General features: G+C 45.2%; 1 protein-coding gene across 1 annotated transcript in view; it reads left to right on the top strand.

Moving 5' to 3' along the window:
* PYGM (glycogen phosphorylase, muscle associated) overlaps positions 1-17,449 on the top strand; it is a 95,649-nt gene that overhangs the window by 27,927 nt on the left and 50,273 nt on the right. Inside the window, exons 3-5 of the mRNA XM_068261086.1 lie at positions 6,568-6,646; positions 15,962-16,065; positions 16,458-16,589. Coding sequence (XP_068117187.1) covers positions 6,568-6,646; positions 15,962-16,065; positions 16,458-16,589 — 315 coding nt within the window. The remainder of the gene's footprint in view (positions 1-6,567; positions 6,647-15,961; positions 16,066-16,457; positions 16,590-17,449) is intronic.

Genomic DNA, 17,449 nt, shown 5'->3' on the forward strand with positions numbered 1-17,449 from the left:
TGATCTTTGATTAATGGTGGCCCCCAGCTGTAGTGATATAATATTGTCATCTTGTTTAGATTTCATTTCTTTTAGCCTTCTACAAAATAGTGGTTTGATGATCCACGACTTACCTAGGTGGTCTGTAAGATCCCTACTTCTCAAGTCCTACCTACTAAGTCATATCAATCCATACCTTGCACTGATGAAACCAGTAATAGCCTGCCAGAGATGTTTGCAGTGTGGACTGTACGCCTTTGTAACATGAATAGGCTATAGATGTACTATAGACCAGTATGCCTGACCTTTCTGGGCAAGAAATGAATGATTTGTACATTCACTCCCTGACCTGAAGTGATGCATTATGGGAGTAACTTATATTGTTCAAGTGAAGCTGAGTATTTGAATATGTCTTCTGTTTTATGAAGGGAAAATTATAGCAGCTAATTTAGAGCGAGAATCACACCTCAGTAATGGCATACACATGACATCTGTCACCTTTAAAGAGGAGCTGTCAGCCATACTATCTCAGAAAAAAACCCACATATATAAGTAGATAAATACTTGCTCTACTTACATAACATATGTATTGCACTGTCCACATTTTCCATTTTGTCTGTGTCTATCTTGAAGCCAATCCTGACATAATTTCCTCCCTTACTCTTTTTGTGTACCATTGCCCTCCCCCCTCCCAGTGTTCAGACACTCCCATCCAGCTTTGCAGTAAAAAGTGCATTGAGAAATATTGGCCAATCAGAGAGGAACAGAGGTGTGTGAGGTGGAAACAGGGGGGAAAGAGGCTTTAGCCAATCAGGCTGCATTAGTTAAAGAGAACCTGAGGTGGGTGGTAGGGGGGGGGGTGGCTCTGGCAGATGGGATACAGAGGCATGTTCTCTGCCTCATAACATGCCTCTGTGTCCCCACACTGCTGCTCTCTGCCCCCATGTTCAAAATTCCTGCCAGGGGCGTTCCTGTTGGGTTTACAGAGCTGCTATTGGGCAGCTCTCACTCCCTGGCCACGCCCCCACCACTCCCCTCCCAGCGTCGTGACCCAGAGGTCACCAAAGTGAAAGTGGGCCCATGCGGTCCCACAGGAGTGATGGTTTTTGCGGCTACCTGATCCGCTCAGCCCCCCGGATCAGGTAGCCTACTTTTTTTTTTTAGCCCACTTAGGGCTCTCTTTAAGTCTGAGGGGAAAGTAAAGAAGAAAAAAAGAAAACCCATCCTTTGTGCGGAAGATGGACCAAATAAGAGCCAGGGAAACTGGGGAATGATGGACAGGAAGTAGGTCACTGGGGTTCCCGTCGGTCCGCGCTTGCATGCTGTGATCGTCATTTGCACTACCTGCGTTGCCCATTGACTTGCATTACAGCAGACTCCATGTATGAAGCGTGTTGCCTGTGGTAACGCGCTGCAGCCCTTGCATGAGATTGTAAGCTTCCGGCGCAATGCGACTGACCCACATTAAAGGGCAACTGAAGTGAGAAGAATATGGAGGCTGACGTATTTATTTCTTTTTTAAGCAATGCCAGTTGCCTGGCTGCCCTGTTGATTCTCTGCCTCTAATACTTTTAGCTATAGACCCGGAACAAGCATGCAGCAGATCAGGTGTTTGTGACCTTATTGTCAGATCTGACAAGATTAGCTGCATGGTTGTTTCTGGTGTTATTCAGATACCACTGCATTCAAATAGATCAGCAAGGCACCAGGCAACTTGCATGGCTTAAAAATAAATAAATATGGCAGCCTCCATATTCTTCTCACTTCAGTTGTCCTTTAAGTGTGAAAGGCTTCATAGATTTGCATTGCTTTTGCGGTAATAAAGGGTAAAGCAACGCAGATTTACCCTGCAAGTGTAAAAGGGGCCTGAAGCAGGAATAATGGAAAGACCAGAGCAGTGGTGGCTAACCTTGGCACTCCAGCTGTGCTGGAACTACAAGTCCCATGAGGCATTGCAATACTCTGACAGCTCTAAGCATAACTCGGGGAGGCAGAGGCATGATGGGATTTGTAGTTTTGTCACAGCTTGAGTGCCAAGGTTAGCCATCATTGGACTAGGAACAGCCCCCTCCCCCGCCAATGTAGGTGGCCATACTCTCCCCTAATGCTGCGACCCTTCCGACCCCCCAAAACGGCCCTGAGCGGGCTCTAGAGGGCTCTATACCTCCATCTACCGCCGGAGGTTCATGTCTCTCTTTAATTTTCTCAAGTGTGAACAATAGCACAAATAGTAATAGTAATTCTCTAACCGTCCAGCAATCCTTGCTGCGCTCTGATATGACCCAGGTTAGGGTTGTTACCTCATGACAGACAATGTTTCTGAGACCTCTTTCACATTAGAGCTCATTTCCAGCATTTTAAACTTTGCATTAACCCGGGTAAACTGACAGTCCATAGACTTCCATTTTACCTTTCACACCCGATGCTGCGTTTCGGTGCGTTGCGGTTCGACGCACCAGGGAGCTTTTAATCATCAGGAGCCGGCATTTTCCCATCGGGTGAATAGCTACCGCCGCTGATTGCGTTGCACCGCAGCAACCCGACGACACGCCGCAGGGTATTCAACGCATGCAGGAGACCGGCTCCTGCACACGCTCCAGATGAGAAAGAGCCCTGGGAGCTTGCAATACAAAAACCGTTTTATATTTGGCTCCACTTTATTATTATTATTATGTGTATAGTTTATTATGTTTGCCTATCGCTCTAATGTGTTTGCATTACAACTTTCATTGCTAATATTTTAGTTCAGTCATATTTATAGCCGTAATATTATGGAGTAATGTATGGAATAACTGACTGCTGTAAATGATAAGGATATTAGCATTCCCCTTAGAGATCCGTGGCGATATAAACGCACAATAAAAAGTGCTGAAACTTTGATGCCGATTATAGATAAAGCAATGCTTTCGAAGGTCAGATCTACAAATTACACGGCTTTTTAACTTGCGTTATTCTATGTAGCAGATTTTTTATATTGTTCTTTGTGCATAATTTAACAGGTGTGATTGCAAAGAGTTTCTAGCAGCAAATGTTAGGGTGCAGTCTTGGCTTGTTTGGCAAACCAGTCCTCATAGTGCCTAACTGGCTAGGACTCTTGCCTTGCAGCGCTAGAATCCCAGGACACTATCTGGCTGGAGTTTGTAGGATCTCCCAAGGTTTTACAGGGTTTCCTCCATGTAACAGCGCAAAACGGCGCTGGAAATTTGGCCGCTGAAATGTGAATTACAGCTTTCGTGGTGCTCAGACAGTAATTTGGGCGCCGTTAAAACCGCCCGCCATGGACTTTCCCCTGGAAGGGGAATAGTAAATAACAACGCCAGGACTTTTGCAGGAGCAGGGGGAGCGTTTTCGACTTCACCCTGCACCCAAATTTTCCAAAATTTCCCACTTTTTTTTTCTCCATAGCAGTGCATTGTGAAAACGATTTCAGTTAAAACGCCTTAAGTGTGAAAGGTGCCATAGGAAAACATGGGACTTACTTTCAAAATCAGTTGACATTTTGGTTATAACTGAGAGTAACTGATTAAGTGTAAACGGGGCCTTAGGATAATATGATCTGTTACAACGCAGAAATATGAACATGCCCATACAATTATACAGGTAGTGAGATCACTTGGGCTAATGCAGTGCATTATAACACAGCTAGAATCACAGTGGGTCCTGTAAAAGCAGGGATGCAGCAGAAGGGTAAAGTCGCATCGCATGTTATTCGCACATTGTGTCACATACAGTAAAGCATACAGTGAATGAAAAGTATGCTTCTCTGTCATCATTAATGCTGTTTGCAGTAACACACTGCATGCAGTGCATTGGGATGCTGCACACTATTAAACTGCACCACACCAGCTGCACTGTGAACGTTGCATAGGTGGTGCATTGCAGTGCGACGTTCTGCATTATATTGCGGGTGTTACGCACCGCAGTGCCCCACTAGTGTATACTTTGTAAAGTGCTGCGGAAGGCGTCAGCACTTTATAAATTCATCATCAGTATTAATCAGTTCCAGATCTGTAAGACAAAGAAATAAGATATGGACTCGCCCACTAGATGTGTGTAAAAATGAAGGATCACCTTTGGACCATCTAAGGACAATGCCTGGGAAAGCTTAAGTTTTACTTCCTGCTTTGTGCAGCCAACTGCACATGTGGGAGGTGAGTAATTTGGGAGTGTTCTTACTTTAAACATTGCACTGTGGCCATAGTTGCAAAAAAGTGACATCTGAATTTCTTGGAAATTGTCAAAAAACCACAGCCAGCTACAAAGTGAAATAATACAGGTCCTTCAAAAAAATTTGCATATTGTGATAAAGTTCATTTTTTCTGTAATGTACTGATAAACATTAGACTTTCATATATTTTAGATTCATTACACACAACTGAAGTAGTTCAAGCCTTTTATTGTTTTTCTTATTGATGATTTTGGCATACAGCTCATGAAAGCCCAAATTTCCTATCTCAAAAAATTAGCATATTTCATCCGACCAATAAAAGAAAAGTGTTTTTAAAACAAAAAAAGTCAACCTTCAAATAATTATGTTCAGTTATGCACTCAATACTTGGTCGGGAATCCTTTGGCAGAAATTACTGCTTCAATGCGGCGTGGCATGGAGGCAATCAGCCTGTGGCAATGCTCAGGTGTTATGGAGGCCCAGGATGCTTCGATAGCGGCCTTAAGCTCATCCAGAGTGTTGGGTCTTGTGTCTCTCAACTTCCTCTTCACAATATCCCACAGATTCTCTATGGGTTCAGGTCAGGAGAGTTGGCAGGCCAATTGAGCACAGTAATACCATGGTCAGTAAACCATTTACCAGTGGTTTTGGCACTGTGAGCAGGTGCCAGGTCGTGCTGAAAAATGAAATCTTCATCTCGCTTCTGCCGCTGTTTCTGGTTCAAAAGTGGGTTCATGCTTCCATCTGCTAAAAAGCTTTATGGAGATGAAGATTTCATTTTTCAGCACGACCTGAACCCCATAGAGAATCTGTGGGATATTGTGAAGAGAAAGTTGAGAGACGCAAGACCCAACACTCTGGATGAGCTTAAGGCCGCTATCGAAGCATCCTGGGCCTCCATAACACCTGAGCAGTGCCACAGGCTGATTGCCTCCATGCCACGCCGCATTGAAGCAGTCATTTCTGCAAAAGGATTCCTGACCAAGTATTGAGTGCATAACTGAACATAATTATTTGAAGGTTGACTTTTTTTGTTTTAAAAACACTTTTCTTTTATTGGTCAGATGAAATATGCTAATTTTTTGAGGTAGGAAATTTGGGTTTTCATGAGCTGTATGCCAAAATCATCAATATTAAAACAATAAAAGGCTTGAACTACTTCAGTTGTGTGTAATGAATCTAAAATATATGAAAGTCTGTTTATCAGTACATTACAGAAAATAAAGAACTTTATCACAATATGCAATTTTTTTTAGAAGATCCTGTATTACAGTGCACATACATGTTTTCCCGGATCAGTGAATAATGGCGCACAGCGCCTATGCATATAAATGGTGCCGCATTAAAAAGATACGCTTATCGCTATTTATCGTTAGTACTGCATAATAATGGCGCACAGGGAAAAAAGAAGAAAAACGGCACACATTAACATTATTTATCAATAGTGGCACACACTAATGTTATTTATCAATAGTGCCGTTCATTTGCCAAACAGCACACGTTATTGCCCACAGTAACGTTATTTATCAATAGCGCCCTACATAAGCCAAACTGCAGACGTTATTTAACTGCAAAACGGTGAATGGATTTAATGTAACGCTGTCAAGGTTAGGATTAGGCACCATCGGGGGGGTCTTAGGGTTAGGCACCATCAGGGGGGTCTTAGGGTTAGTCACCATCAGGGGGGTCTTAGGGTTAGGCACCATCAGGGGGGTGGTTAGGGTTAGGCACCACCAGGGGGGTGGTTAGGGTTAGGCACCACCAGGGGGGTGGTTAAGATTAGGCACCACCAGGGGGGTGGTTAGGGTTAGGCACCACCAGGGGGGTGGTTAGGGTTAGGCACCACCAGGGGGGTGGTTAGGGTTAGGCACCACCAGGGGGGTGGTTAGGCACCACCAGGGGGGGTCTTAGGGTTAGGCACCACCAGGGGGGTGGTTAAGATTAGGCACCACCAGGGGGGGGGGGGTCTTAGGGTTAGGCACCACCAGGGGGGGGGGGTCTTAGGGTTAGGCACCACCAGGGGGCAGTTAAGATTAGGCACCACCAGGGGGGCGGTTAAGATCAGGCACCACCAGGGGGGTGGTTAGGGTTAGGCACCACCAGGGGGGTGGTTAGGGTTAGGCACCACCAGGGGGGTCTTAGGGTTAGGCACCCCCAGGGGGTCTTAGGGTTAGGCACCACCAGGGGGGTCTTAGGTTAGGCACCACCAGGGGGTTTAGGGGTTAGGGATAGATACAGAGAGGGTTCTGTGTGTTAACGCTAAATAACAATAAGGCTTTAACGTTAAATAGCGATAAGCGGCAAACGTACTAGCGGCAACACCGTGCGCCATTATTCGCAGGCGCCATTTTCAGATGGATCCATGTTTTTCACCTTTAGTTTTATCCTGTTCTAATAGATATGCAAATCTTTGTTTTTAGCTTGGTCTAGACATGGAAGATCTGGAGGAGATTGAAGAAGATGCTGGCCTGGGAAATGGAGGTTTGGGAAGACTGGCAGGTATGTTGCTACACATCCTACCTAATAAAATCCCTGGGATCTGAGTCTGTGTTAGCAGCCGAGTGCGCAGGTGCAGAGCTGCGGCCCACACATGGCCCTGGCCGCAGCTCTGCGCCTGCGCAGGTGCTAAAGTGACATTTTAGGACCCGTTTTTGAAACTGGCATGAAGAGGACCTAAACTTTTGCATAGGAATGAAGGAAAACACAGGAAAACGAACCCTGTTTGTATTTAGAGATGTTACGGCCAGAACCCGAAGTTTGGCCACTTCTAGTTCTGGCCGGCCACTTCGGGTTCTGGCCGGCCAATTTGCGAAGTGGCCGCTGCGCTGCGGCCAATGTTAGAAATGGATTGTTTACTATGATATTAATGTATCTTCTGGCCGCAGCGCAGCGGCCAAACGTATAACCACTTAGTTAATTTGTTGCAATTAAGCCGGCGGCAATGTAACAATTCATGCCGCCGGCTTTTTATCTGCCTCTCTCTCTCCTCTTATGGCCAGCCGGCGGGGGACACGCGAGTCCCCCAGAGTCGTTCGTCGCAGCAGGGGCAGCAGAGCGGGGAGGCTGCAGACATTGCTTTTGCCAGCACCCGCTCTGCAAGAACGGCAGGCTTCCCTGCCGCGACGAACGACTCCGGGGGGACACTCGTGTCCCCGCCCGGCTGCCCATAGGAGAGCGAGAGAGGCGGGGGGGAGAAGGAGAGAGAGGCAGATAAAAAGCCGCCGGCTTGAATTGTTACATTGCCGCCGGCTTAATTGCAACAAATTAATACGTTTGGCCGCTGCGCTGCGGCCAGAAGATACATTAATATCAGAGTAAACAATCCATTTCTAACATTGGCCGCAGCGCAGCGGCCACTTCGCAAATTGGCCGGCCAGAACCCGAAGTGGCCGGCCAGAACTAGAAGTGGCCAAACTTCGGGTTCTGGCCGTAACAGAGATAACAGCAGGACCATATTTACCTTACAGGAGCCTATAGGCACAGATGTCCTGGCACCCTTCTAGACTATACCCTCCATGAATCTACAAACCCCTGCTGTACTGCACCACAAGTGTGCTGGTTGTCCCAGCTGTCACTTCTCCCTTACTTCCCTTGCCCGTCACAGGTAGCTACAGGTGCCCCTAAGCATTAGGTAGTTAGAGGTACCCTCATTAGGGCCTGAGCCTATTAACACGCTTGTGTCTGCTTCTCAGTTACTCATCAACGTTAGAGATGGCCCGAACGGTTCGCTGGCGAACTTCCGTGGTTCGCAATCGCGGCAAACCAGGAACTTTTCCGGAAGTTCGGTTCGCCCCCATAGTGCATCATGAGGGTCAACTTTGACCCTCTACATCACAGTCAGCAGGCACATTGTAGCCAATTAGGCTACACTCCCTCCTGGAGCCCAACCCCCCCCCCCTTATAAAAGGCAGGCAGCATCAGGCAGTAAACTCACTCGTGTACCTGCAGTAATTAGTAAAGGGAGAGCTGCTGCAGACTCTCATAGGGAAAGATTAGTTATGCTCTTGTAGGCTTGTCAGCTTGCTCCTGGCTGATTGTTATCCTTTACACACCCCAATGAGTTCTGGGTCACCATGAGCTTGCTGGTTAGTCTGTGCCTCTCGGATTTACAAGCCCTACTCCATAGAGCCAAATTAATCCATGCCATGCACTGATGAGGATCAAACAATCCGAAACAGTCTGTATGCATGTTGGATTATTATGGCTCTGTACATATTAACAAGCTGACACATCATTGCATTCCAGCGGTTCTGGAGGTGTGTTTAGCTTCTAAGGGTACAATGGTTAATTTGCATATATTCAGCAGTGGTGCCTGGGAGACATCTCGAGCTCACTCCAACCTGAATTATCGCAAATTCTTTCTGTTTTAGGAAAGCAAACTTTTGTTTTTCTTAACATCTTAGTAAGGGGGCTTTTAGGACCATTGTAGTCCCTTACACACCCCAATGAGTTCTGGGTCACCATGAGCTTGCTGGTTAGTCTGTGCTTATTGCTAAAAAAGCACCCCTCAACATCTCTTTTGAGAGCCAATCTTGTTCTTGTAATCTATTTTTTTTTTTTTTTTTTTTGTGTGGCCCACTTGCATTATATACAGCCCTGTCAGTCAGTGTCACTGTGCCTGTCTGTGTGTGACAGGTGCACATGTAATACCCATCACTGCATATACCTACTACCTGTTGTTCACTTCAGTGCACCCACCTACAGTGGTGTCATCTCTGGCACACAGAGTTGGGTCAAGGGACCATCTGACTACGTGGTCTGCTAAGCACGGTCAGGCCTGCCCGAAGACTAAGTCAGTCCCCACACACAGCATCTCTGCCTGCACGCTGTGTGACTGCCTGCCCCAAGACTAAGTCACTCCCCACACAGCATCTCTGCCTACAGGCCGCTTGACTGCCTTCTCCGCCACCACTAACTGGGTCCAGGACTCGAGGCGGATTCCACTATAATAATTTTTCTGGTGCATGTACATGCCTGCCTAATTTTTCTGGCTGCACTGCGGCTGCAACAACAAAACAAAAGGCATGTACATGTGTCCATTCCCCTTCGTGATCATTACCTTGCCGTGGTGAAGGGGCTTGCGTATCACAATGAAGCAATGACTGCCGGCTATATGAGTGTCTCGGGGTGGGAGGTGAGGGGGGGGGGGCGGCACACCCAAGATAATAAGGTCGTTGCTTCATTGTGGACAGACCAAATTTGATCAGCTGGACAGTCACTGATCCGTCGTTCTGCTACCTCAGCCCGGCGGCCATATGGGCTTGAAAACCGCCATCGCCTGCACTCTGGCCATGGTGCGCACCAGTCCAGCACGGCCGTCACTACACAAACCGCTGTTTGCGGTGCGTTACACAGTGAGTTTGGTGTGTCAGTATGAAGCAGTACTCTAATTACACTACCTGATTGATGTATACACATGCAAGATGTTTTAAAGCACTTTAGGCCTGCAATTTAGCATTCAATGTGATTTCGGCCCTTAACCACTTAACAACCTCTGCCACGCTTATCTACGCCCCTTTAAACTTCACCTGAGTCACAGGGGCGTAGATAGGCAACTCCTGTTTATTTTGCTGCTGTGCGCGTTCGCGTCCGCGTGCACGCGGATGTGCATATGCGTCGGGCACCCGCTGGTCCGTGATTGGCTGATGTGAACATGTGTTCACAAAGCCAATGACCGTGCTCATTCATGCAGAATGTGTGTAAACATTGCATCAGTCTCTATGCTGTTAGTTATGGTGGCCATACATGATACAATTTTTTCATCCAATCTTACCATTTCTATGTAATATAAGGGAACTCCTTATAGTATCTACTCAATATATTCACTCAGTTTACTCTTCTACTACATAGAAATGGTAAGATTGTATGAAAAAATTGTACCATGTATGGCCACCATTACTGAGATCACTCATGAGAGGATCTCAGATAACTAACACAGCATTAGTGACTGATCAGCAACCGTGAGGTTTTTTTTAAATAAATTATACCCCCATTAAGCCCATTAACCCTTGCCTCCCTTAAATGTGAAAATTGCTGTGGTTTTTAGGTGAAAAACCCTGTGGTAGAGAAGTGGTTAAAACGCTGCTGTGCGTCAAATCCAGATTTTTCTCCGGGACTTTTGGCGTTTATCTCACTCCGCCATGCCCCCCTCCAGGTATTAGACCCCTTTAAACATCTTTTCCATCACTTTTGTGGCCAGCATAAATTTTTCTAGTTTTCCAAGTTCGCCTCCCCATTGAAGTCTATTGCGGTTCGCGAAAGTTTGCGCGAACCGAACTTTCGTGACAGGTTCGCGAACCCGATTCGCGAACCGAAAATCGGAGGTTCGTGCTATCTCTAATCAATGTTACAAATGCTGAAAAGCGGACAGAAGCATGCACAACAGCGTTAGTGGGCTTAGGCCCTCAGTATTAAGTAGCTAGCAGTTCCTCCGACTGAAGGGAGCGCTCGTCAGAGGAATGCTGAGAGATGGGTAAGCTGTCATTTACGCTCTGCTCGGGACTCTGCATAGGAAATGAGGCACTAGGGGAGGGGAGTGAGCTGCCTCTCCATCAGGCGCCTGTAGGCACGTGCCTACAGTGCCTTATGGTACATCCGGCCTTGGATAACAGGCTGTCTAATTCTCCCTTATCTCTGACACCTCTCTCTGACCTGTGCCACACTGTACAGAGTATGCAGAGGCCAGATGTAAACACAGGAGGTTAACCCTGTATGTGCTCCCAGCAAATCAGGAAGTTACAGTTCTGCACCATCTCTGAGGAGATCTGTAAACCGTAACACAGAAATGTTTTTCTGTAAAGAATACGATGCTATTGTTTCTCTTTTAGAGCAGAGAGGAAGCCCTGGGTTTAGGTCCGCTTTAATTGGCTAGTAGAACAATAATTCTCTGAAGGACAGCCCTTGCATTTTTTAGTTTTGGCAGATTGTCCATCGATCAGTCCAATGTAAAAGGGCTATGGGGCCTGAGCTGTGGGACGTGGCCCATACTGCTGACAAATGTCTCTATGGGGCATCTGAAGAGGAGTGACACAGTAATGACATAAGACAAGTATACTGTCATAATTGAAAGGTCATGCAGTTTTTTTTTTTTTTTAATATAAAAGTGGTGCTTCAGAACATGTGTTCTGCTTAAAGTCAACCTGAGACGAGGGGGAACAAAAATGTTATACATACCTGGGGCTTCCTCTAGCCCCACGCAAATAGCTCCCGCACCGCGGTCTAAAGCCTCCTAGATCCTCCTGTAGCAGCTCTGTTCTCCGCGGCCAGTCAGCGCAGGCGCAGTGCGGCCTCCCCGTCTCGCTCCCGTGGCTGGGAACGTTCTCCAACGGGAGCAGGGCGGGAGTGCACGTTTGGGCTGACTGGTTGCGGAAAACGGAGCTGCTACGGGAGGAACTAGGAGGCTTTAGACCGCAGCGAGGGAGCAATCTGCGTGGAGGAGGCTGGAGGAAGCCCCAGGTATGTACAAACATTTTGTTCCTTTTCGTCTCAGGTTCACTTTAAACTTTTCCTGATGAAACATTTCATTAGGGATAGTCAGTGAGATGAGAATAATTCTGAGTTGATCCAGAATTATGCTTTTTAATGCAAATATATGCAGCTTAAAATTAGACCAATTGGATGAAGCCTAGGTGCGATTCGATTGGTGAGAATTCTGCATCAAGCTGGAATTATTTGCCTCTCATTGCCCATCCCTAATTTTCATACATGAAGACTAGTTATTTCTGTCATGGTGAATGAGTGAGTAAGAAAACTCTTTCAACCCATAAAGTACCCATGGACAGATGGATCGGGAAATCTCTGATGATGAACGATTGTTCCCCAATCCATATGTCTAAATCGCTGAAACTAATGACTAACGATGGGCCATGAACGATCATTTTCATTTTCTGCAAAAGTCCACTGGCTTTAGTGGAGATCATGGAATGGGACTGGTGATCTGGTTCAAAGCAGTAAACGTCGTTAATGTTCTTTAAACTGCCATTATTAAACATTGTTTAGGGCTCACACACACTATAAGCACTTTTCTGAGCGCTTCTTGGCCTCCAGAGCTCTCTGAGAGCTAAAAATCGCAATTTTACTCCGATTTTACATGGATTTTAATGAAAGTCAATGGAAGCATTTTTAAAAAAGCTCTCAGAAAGCTCTGGAGGCCAAGAAGAGCTCAGAAAAGCCCTTATAGTGTGTCTGAGCCCTTAACAATTTTTTGTTAAATGATGTTACGCGATATGGCTTAAAAATTGTGCCATGGGTATGAATCTTAAGTTAGTCTAAAGAACATATGACTTACAGCTATCAGGAACATAGTGGTTGTGTCACCAAGAAACAGCTCATCGGTTTCAGTCAGAACAGGGGTGCTCACACTTTTTTGGCTAACGGGCTACTTTAAAATTTGCCGAGTCCAGGAGGTCTATCAACATTTACAGTAAAGGTAGCGAGGTATAGGTAGCCAGGTGTAGGTAGCAGGGATGAGCTCCGCGCTGTCTCTTTCCTCCCCTGCTTCCCTATTGGCCAGCGGTCGGCAGCAGAATTTGATGGGACGCGGCCATATGGCCACGATCTACCAAATAGGCGGTCGCGATCTACCAGTAGATCGCAATTGACTTATTGGGCACCCCGTAGTCAGACAGATCCTGTTGAAGATAAAATAGCAAAGAGCTGTTTATGTGACTTGGAAGCATTTATCAATGTAGAGTGTCCATGTTTAAAAACTCCCCTTTCCATTCGCCATCTCCTTTTCCATATGTTGCAACCCATCTTCCATGCTTAGCCCACGCCCTTGGGCAGCAGCCGCCCAAGACCCAGGCCTTAGGTAGAGAGGGTTAGTGTTAGGCATAGGCCTTGTGGAATATAGTGAATTTAATAATATTCTACTAACGGTAAAAGTATATAGTACATTATTGGTAAATTTACTGATATTCTACTAATGGTAAAAATGGTAAATCTGCGCCCATTTTTAATCTACACCAGGAGTGTCAAACTCAAATACCAAGTGGGCTGAAAATTGAACACTTGGACCAAGTCTCGGGCCAACCTTAATGTCTACTGGCCACCTTCCTCCCTTATAAACTTTCCTGGTGTCTAATGGCCCGCCTGCAACCCCTATACAGTTCCCTTGTTTCTAGTGGTCCTCCTCCCTCCCCTATATAGTGTCCTGGTGTCTAGTGGTCCTCCCTCCCAAATACATGTCCCTGGTGTCTAGTGGCCATAGCCCTCCCCTATACAGTTCTCTAGTGATTAGTGCTTCCCCCCTACCTCCCCCATATGGCTTTCCTTGTGTTATAGGGCTTCACCTCCAATATAACTCCCTGGTGGTGTAGAGTGGGCCAAACATAATGCAAAGTTGGGAAACCACTTGGGGGCCAAATTTAATGGCTCAGAGGGCCAGATTTGGCCCACGGGCTGGAGTTTGACATGCATGCTCTACACCCATAACGGGGTACCTATAATGAAGACACTGAATAATGTGGGTTAAATGGGAGTTGCATTTGGTTCTCATGCTTTAATATTATTCTGAGGCAAACATGGACATGATTTAGTATAATAAATGTAATTATCCAGAGCTAAGCGCATCTGATGCCCTCCCGCTGACAGCTGTCACTAAGTAACGCCATGACTATTCTGTCTTACGAATTCCTGTCACTGCCTGTTCTGCCTGATAGCTTTACAAGCACATTTATCGTAACGTGTAGTGACAGCAGATGGGACACCTCTCAACCTAAATCTGCGAGCGAAACGTGTCAGGACATAAAAGGCAATAAAAAGTAAATTATCAGACTGACTGATAACAATAAAGCAGTGTGGATTCAGATTCTACAAATAAAAAATCCAGGTGTCTGATTTGTCCCCTAAAAGTTGGCAAAGCTATTCTTGCAAAGAGATGCCTTGTGACACCAGTGATGTTCCTGTGACAACAACTTTACACCAGAATGTTTTGGGTAAAAAATGAGACGATAGCTCACAATGTAATAAAACAGCCCCTTATTTATCTTCTGTATATTTATGTGCATGTGTTGTGTTCATGACTTGTCTGCTCCTTGATGACTTTAGACGTCATTCTACTTCATTATATGATTTTGAGGATGTGCACTTAAAGAGACACTGAAGCGAAAAAAAATATATGATATAATAAATTGGTTGTGTGCTATGAATAATTACTAGAAGATTAGCAGCAAAGAAAATATTCTCATACTTTTATTTTCAGGTATATGGTGTTTTTTTTCTAACATTGCATTATTCTATAATATGTGCAGATTACACAACACTCAGCATTCAAAATGATTCTTTCAGAGCAGTCTGTGAAGTAATGACCTCTCCTCTAGCAGAGGAAAAGTAAACAGTTCAGGAACAGTTGAGATAATAAAAGTCAGATAACAGCCCTCTCCACGACTAACTTAGTCGGAGAGCTTAATGGCTTGATAGCATAGAGATAACAACCGGAGTTTCTCAACTCTTCCTGTACTGGAAACAATTAGACTGATGTATCTGATCTTAATGTTTTATTTCTTAGCTGTACTACACATACAAATCATAATATCATAATTTTTTTTTCGCTTCAGTGTCTCTTTAAGACACACTCGCATCACATCACCATTAAAAATGGAAATAGTTATCTATTTTTTCAATTCCAGCTACAGTGAAACCGTGGTTAAAGGTGTCCACCCAGTGGTGTAGCAATATGGGGCCCAATAGCAAAATTTTTGTGGCCATCATATCTAGGCACTCTTGAGCAATGCTACCTGCCCCTAACCTATGAATATGAGATGATTGAGGAATTAACATTCTCATACCATGTACACTGTGTATAGTCCATGAGCACTGAGACAAAGTCGGGGGCTGGAGCAACAAAGCAAAGTTAATAGTGAACACATTAAGTACCATCTGGGCCCCCTGTTCTCCAGGCCCCATAGCAGTTTCCATGGCTGTTTCTACGACCCCGTGTCCATCATTGGTACAATGTTTAGCCCTTTCCAATCCTATGTCGGACTATTTTCCATATTTAGCATTTTCCAGTTAAGGCCCAGGTTTTCAGCATCATAGTCTAACATATAAAAACATGGCTGCTGCTAGGGACGCTGCTGCCGGATTAAATCTGGCACAGTATCAGCCTCTACACCAGGGTTAGTAACCTTTTTGGCTGAGAGCCATAAACACCACATATTTTAAAATGTAATTCCGTGAGAGCCATACAATAAGTTTCAAACTGGGACAGTAGGGCTCATGTCCCTGTTGCCATGGTGATGTGTATACAGTTGATCCGCCGGGCAGTGGAAGTGCCAGACACGTTCAGCTTCTCTTGCTCAGCGGCCTGTACATACGCTGATAGCGACCGCCTCAGCCAATCAGTGTGTGTACAGCTGGCCACTGACCCCCAACTCATGAACGAGCCGCCCGGCGGGTCCATTTACCCCCATGATGGCTAATCGCATTGTCTGCACATCTCCCCCGCCCGCCACGTGGCGCCATGCGAGCGCCGCTCTATCATCCATCCGCACTGCCCCCCTGCCTTCAGTCAGAGCACCTGATCTGCATGTTCAAGGCCCGTGGCTTAAAGTATTAGAGGCACACCATCAGCAGGACAGCCAGGCAACTAGTATTGTTTAAGAGGAAATAAATACGTCATCTTCCTTATCCCTCTCAGTTCAGTTTTGGAAATATAATGTTTGGAGCACAATTTTGAAACATGTCTCTATTTTTATTTACAGTATTTATCTTGCTTTCTATTATTTAAGGCTATACAAATCATGCCTATGTATTGGTCTATCCGGTTCAGTGATGGCAGGGCCATAACAATGTTTTTATGTTTTTCCTTTCCAGCCTGTTTTCTGGATTCCATGGCTACTCTTGGACTTGCTGCATATGGATATGGTATCCGATACGAGTTTGGAATTTTCAATCAAAAAATCAGCAATGGCTGGCAGGTTTGTAATATTTGCATAAACAGAAGTTATAAACACGTTGAGAAATATCTCTTAAAAAGCCAAGTCACCCTCAATCAGTAATTGATTAAATATCATTTGAATACAGAGTTGTCAATTGAATGCGGGGGCTATGGGAAGGAGTGGTAAACAATAGACATGCTGCTTTATGTAGTACAAAGCTAGCGCCGGTAGTGATTGTGCAGTCAGTGCTAGACAAGATTTGTGTTGGAATCTGATCTAATATCTAGTGGTGCAAAATGGTAGACTTTGCAAGGGAACAATGTCAGACAGATATCGATGTTTAACTCATCTAATGTTTATCTAATATGAATGTCAACCTTACTTTTAGCAGGACTATTTCTCAACTATTTTCCCCTTCTTCCTATGATTAGGTGGAAGAGGCAGATGACTGGCTGCGCTATGGAAACCCCTGGGAAAAGGCCCGACCTGAATATATGATTCCTGTACATTTCTTTGGCAAAATTAACCACACTGCACAAGGAGCTGAGTGGGTGGACACCCAGGTAAGTATAAACAACCATAGAGACATGAGAATAGGCCATAGAGAAAGGAAAAACACCACAGAGACATGAAAAAAGGCCATAGAGACATGAAAAAAGGCCATAGAGACATGAAAAAAGGCCACAGAGACATGAGAAAAGGCCATAGAGACATGAAAAAAGACCATAGAGACATGAGAAAAGGCCATAGAGACATGAGAAAAGGCCATAGAGACATGAGAAAAGGCCATAGAGACATGAGAAAAGGCCATAGAGACATGAGAAAAGGCCATAGAGACATGAAAAAAGATTATAGAGACATGAGTCAGGCAAAAATGATTGTTTGTGATCATTTTGGGTAACGGTTGATAAAACAAAAGACGGGAACCCCAAGAGCCACACCTGGTGTATCAGATGACTAGAATGTTAGTGTTGAGGGTGTGAGTATTATACCTTCAATTTTTGAGTTGCTCAAACATTTGTAGAGCTCCAGTGGTGAAAGCCTTGGAACATCCTTGCACTGTTTGTGATCTGCGGAGCATGACCACTCTATTGAAACCACCCTTGGATCCAAAAATAGGGATTATGGCAAATGTGAACACGCCCTTACAACGGCCTGCCAAATAACTGCATCACAACACACTGGTTGGGAAGGCCTATTAGGCCACCTATTTACCTGTAACAGGGACACTGGTGGAGGAAGCTAAAGATTCCTCTTTCCGTGCCAGTTTCAAAATGAGCTAGATATTGCTAAACTGTCAAGCTCATCTCTACTGCTGATTCAGAAAATGTTTTTTTTAACTGCCGTCCTAATAACATTATTCAGGTGTCTTTATATTGTGTTAGTGTCTACCTGTGTTACTATTATTCTAATTTTCTTCTCC

This window comes from Hyperolius riggenbachi, chromosome 11 (genome assembly GCF_040937935.1).
Source record: "Hyperolius riggenbachi isolate aHypRig1 chromosome 11, aHypRig1.pri, whole genome shotgun sequence".
Lineage (NCBI taxonomy): Eukaryota > Metazoa > Chordata > Amphibia > Anura > Hyperoliidae > Hyperolius > Hyperolius riggenbachi.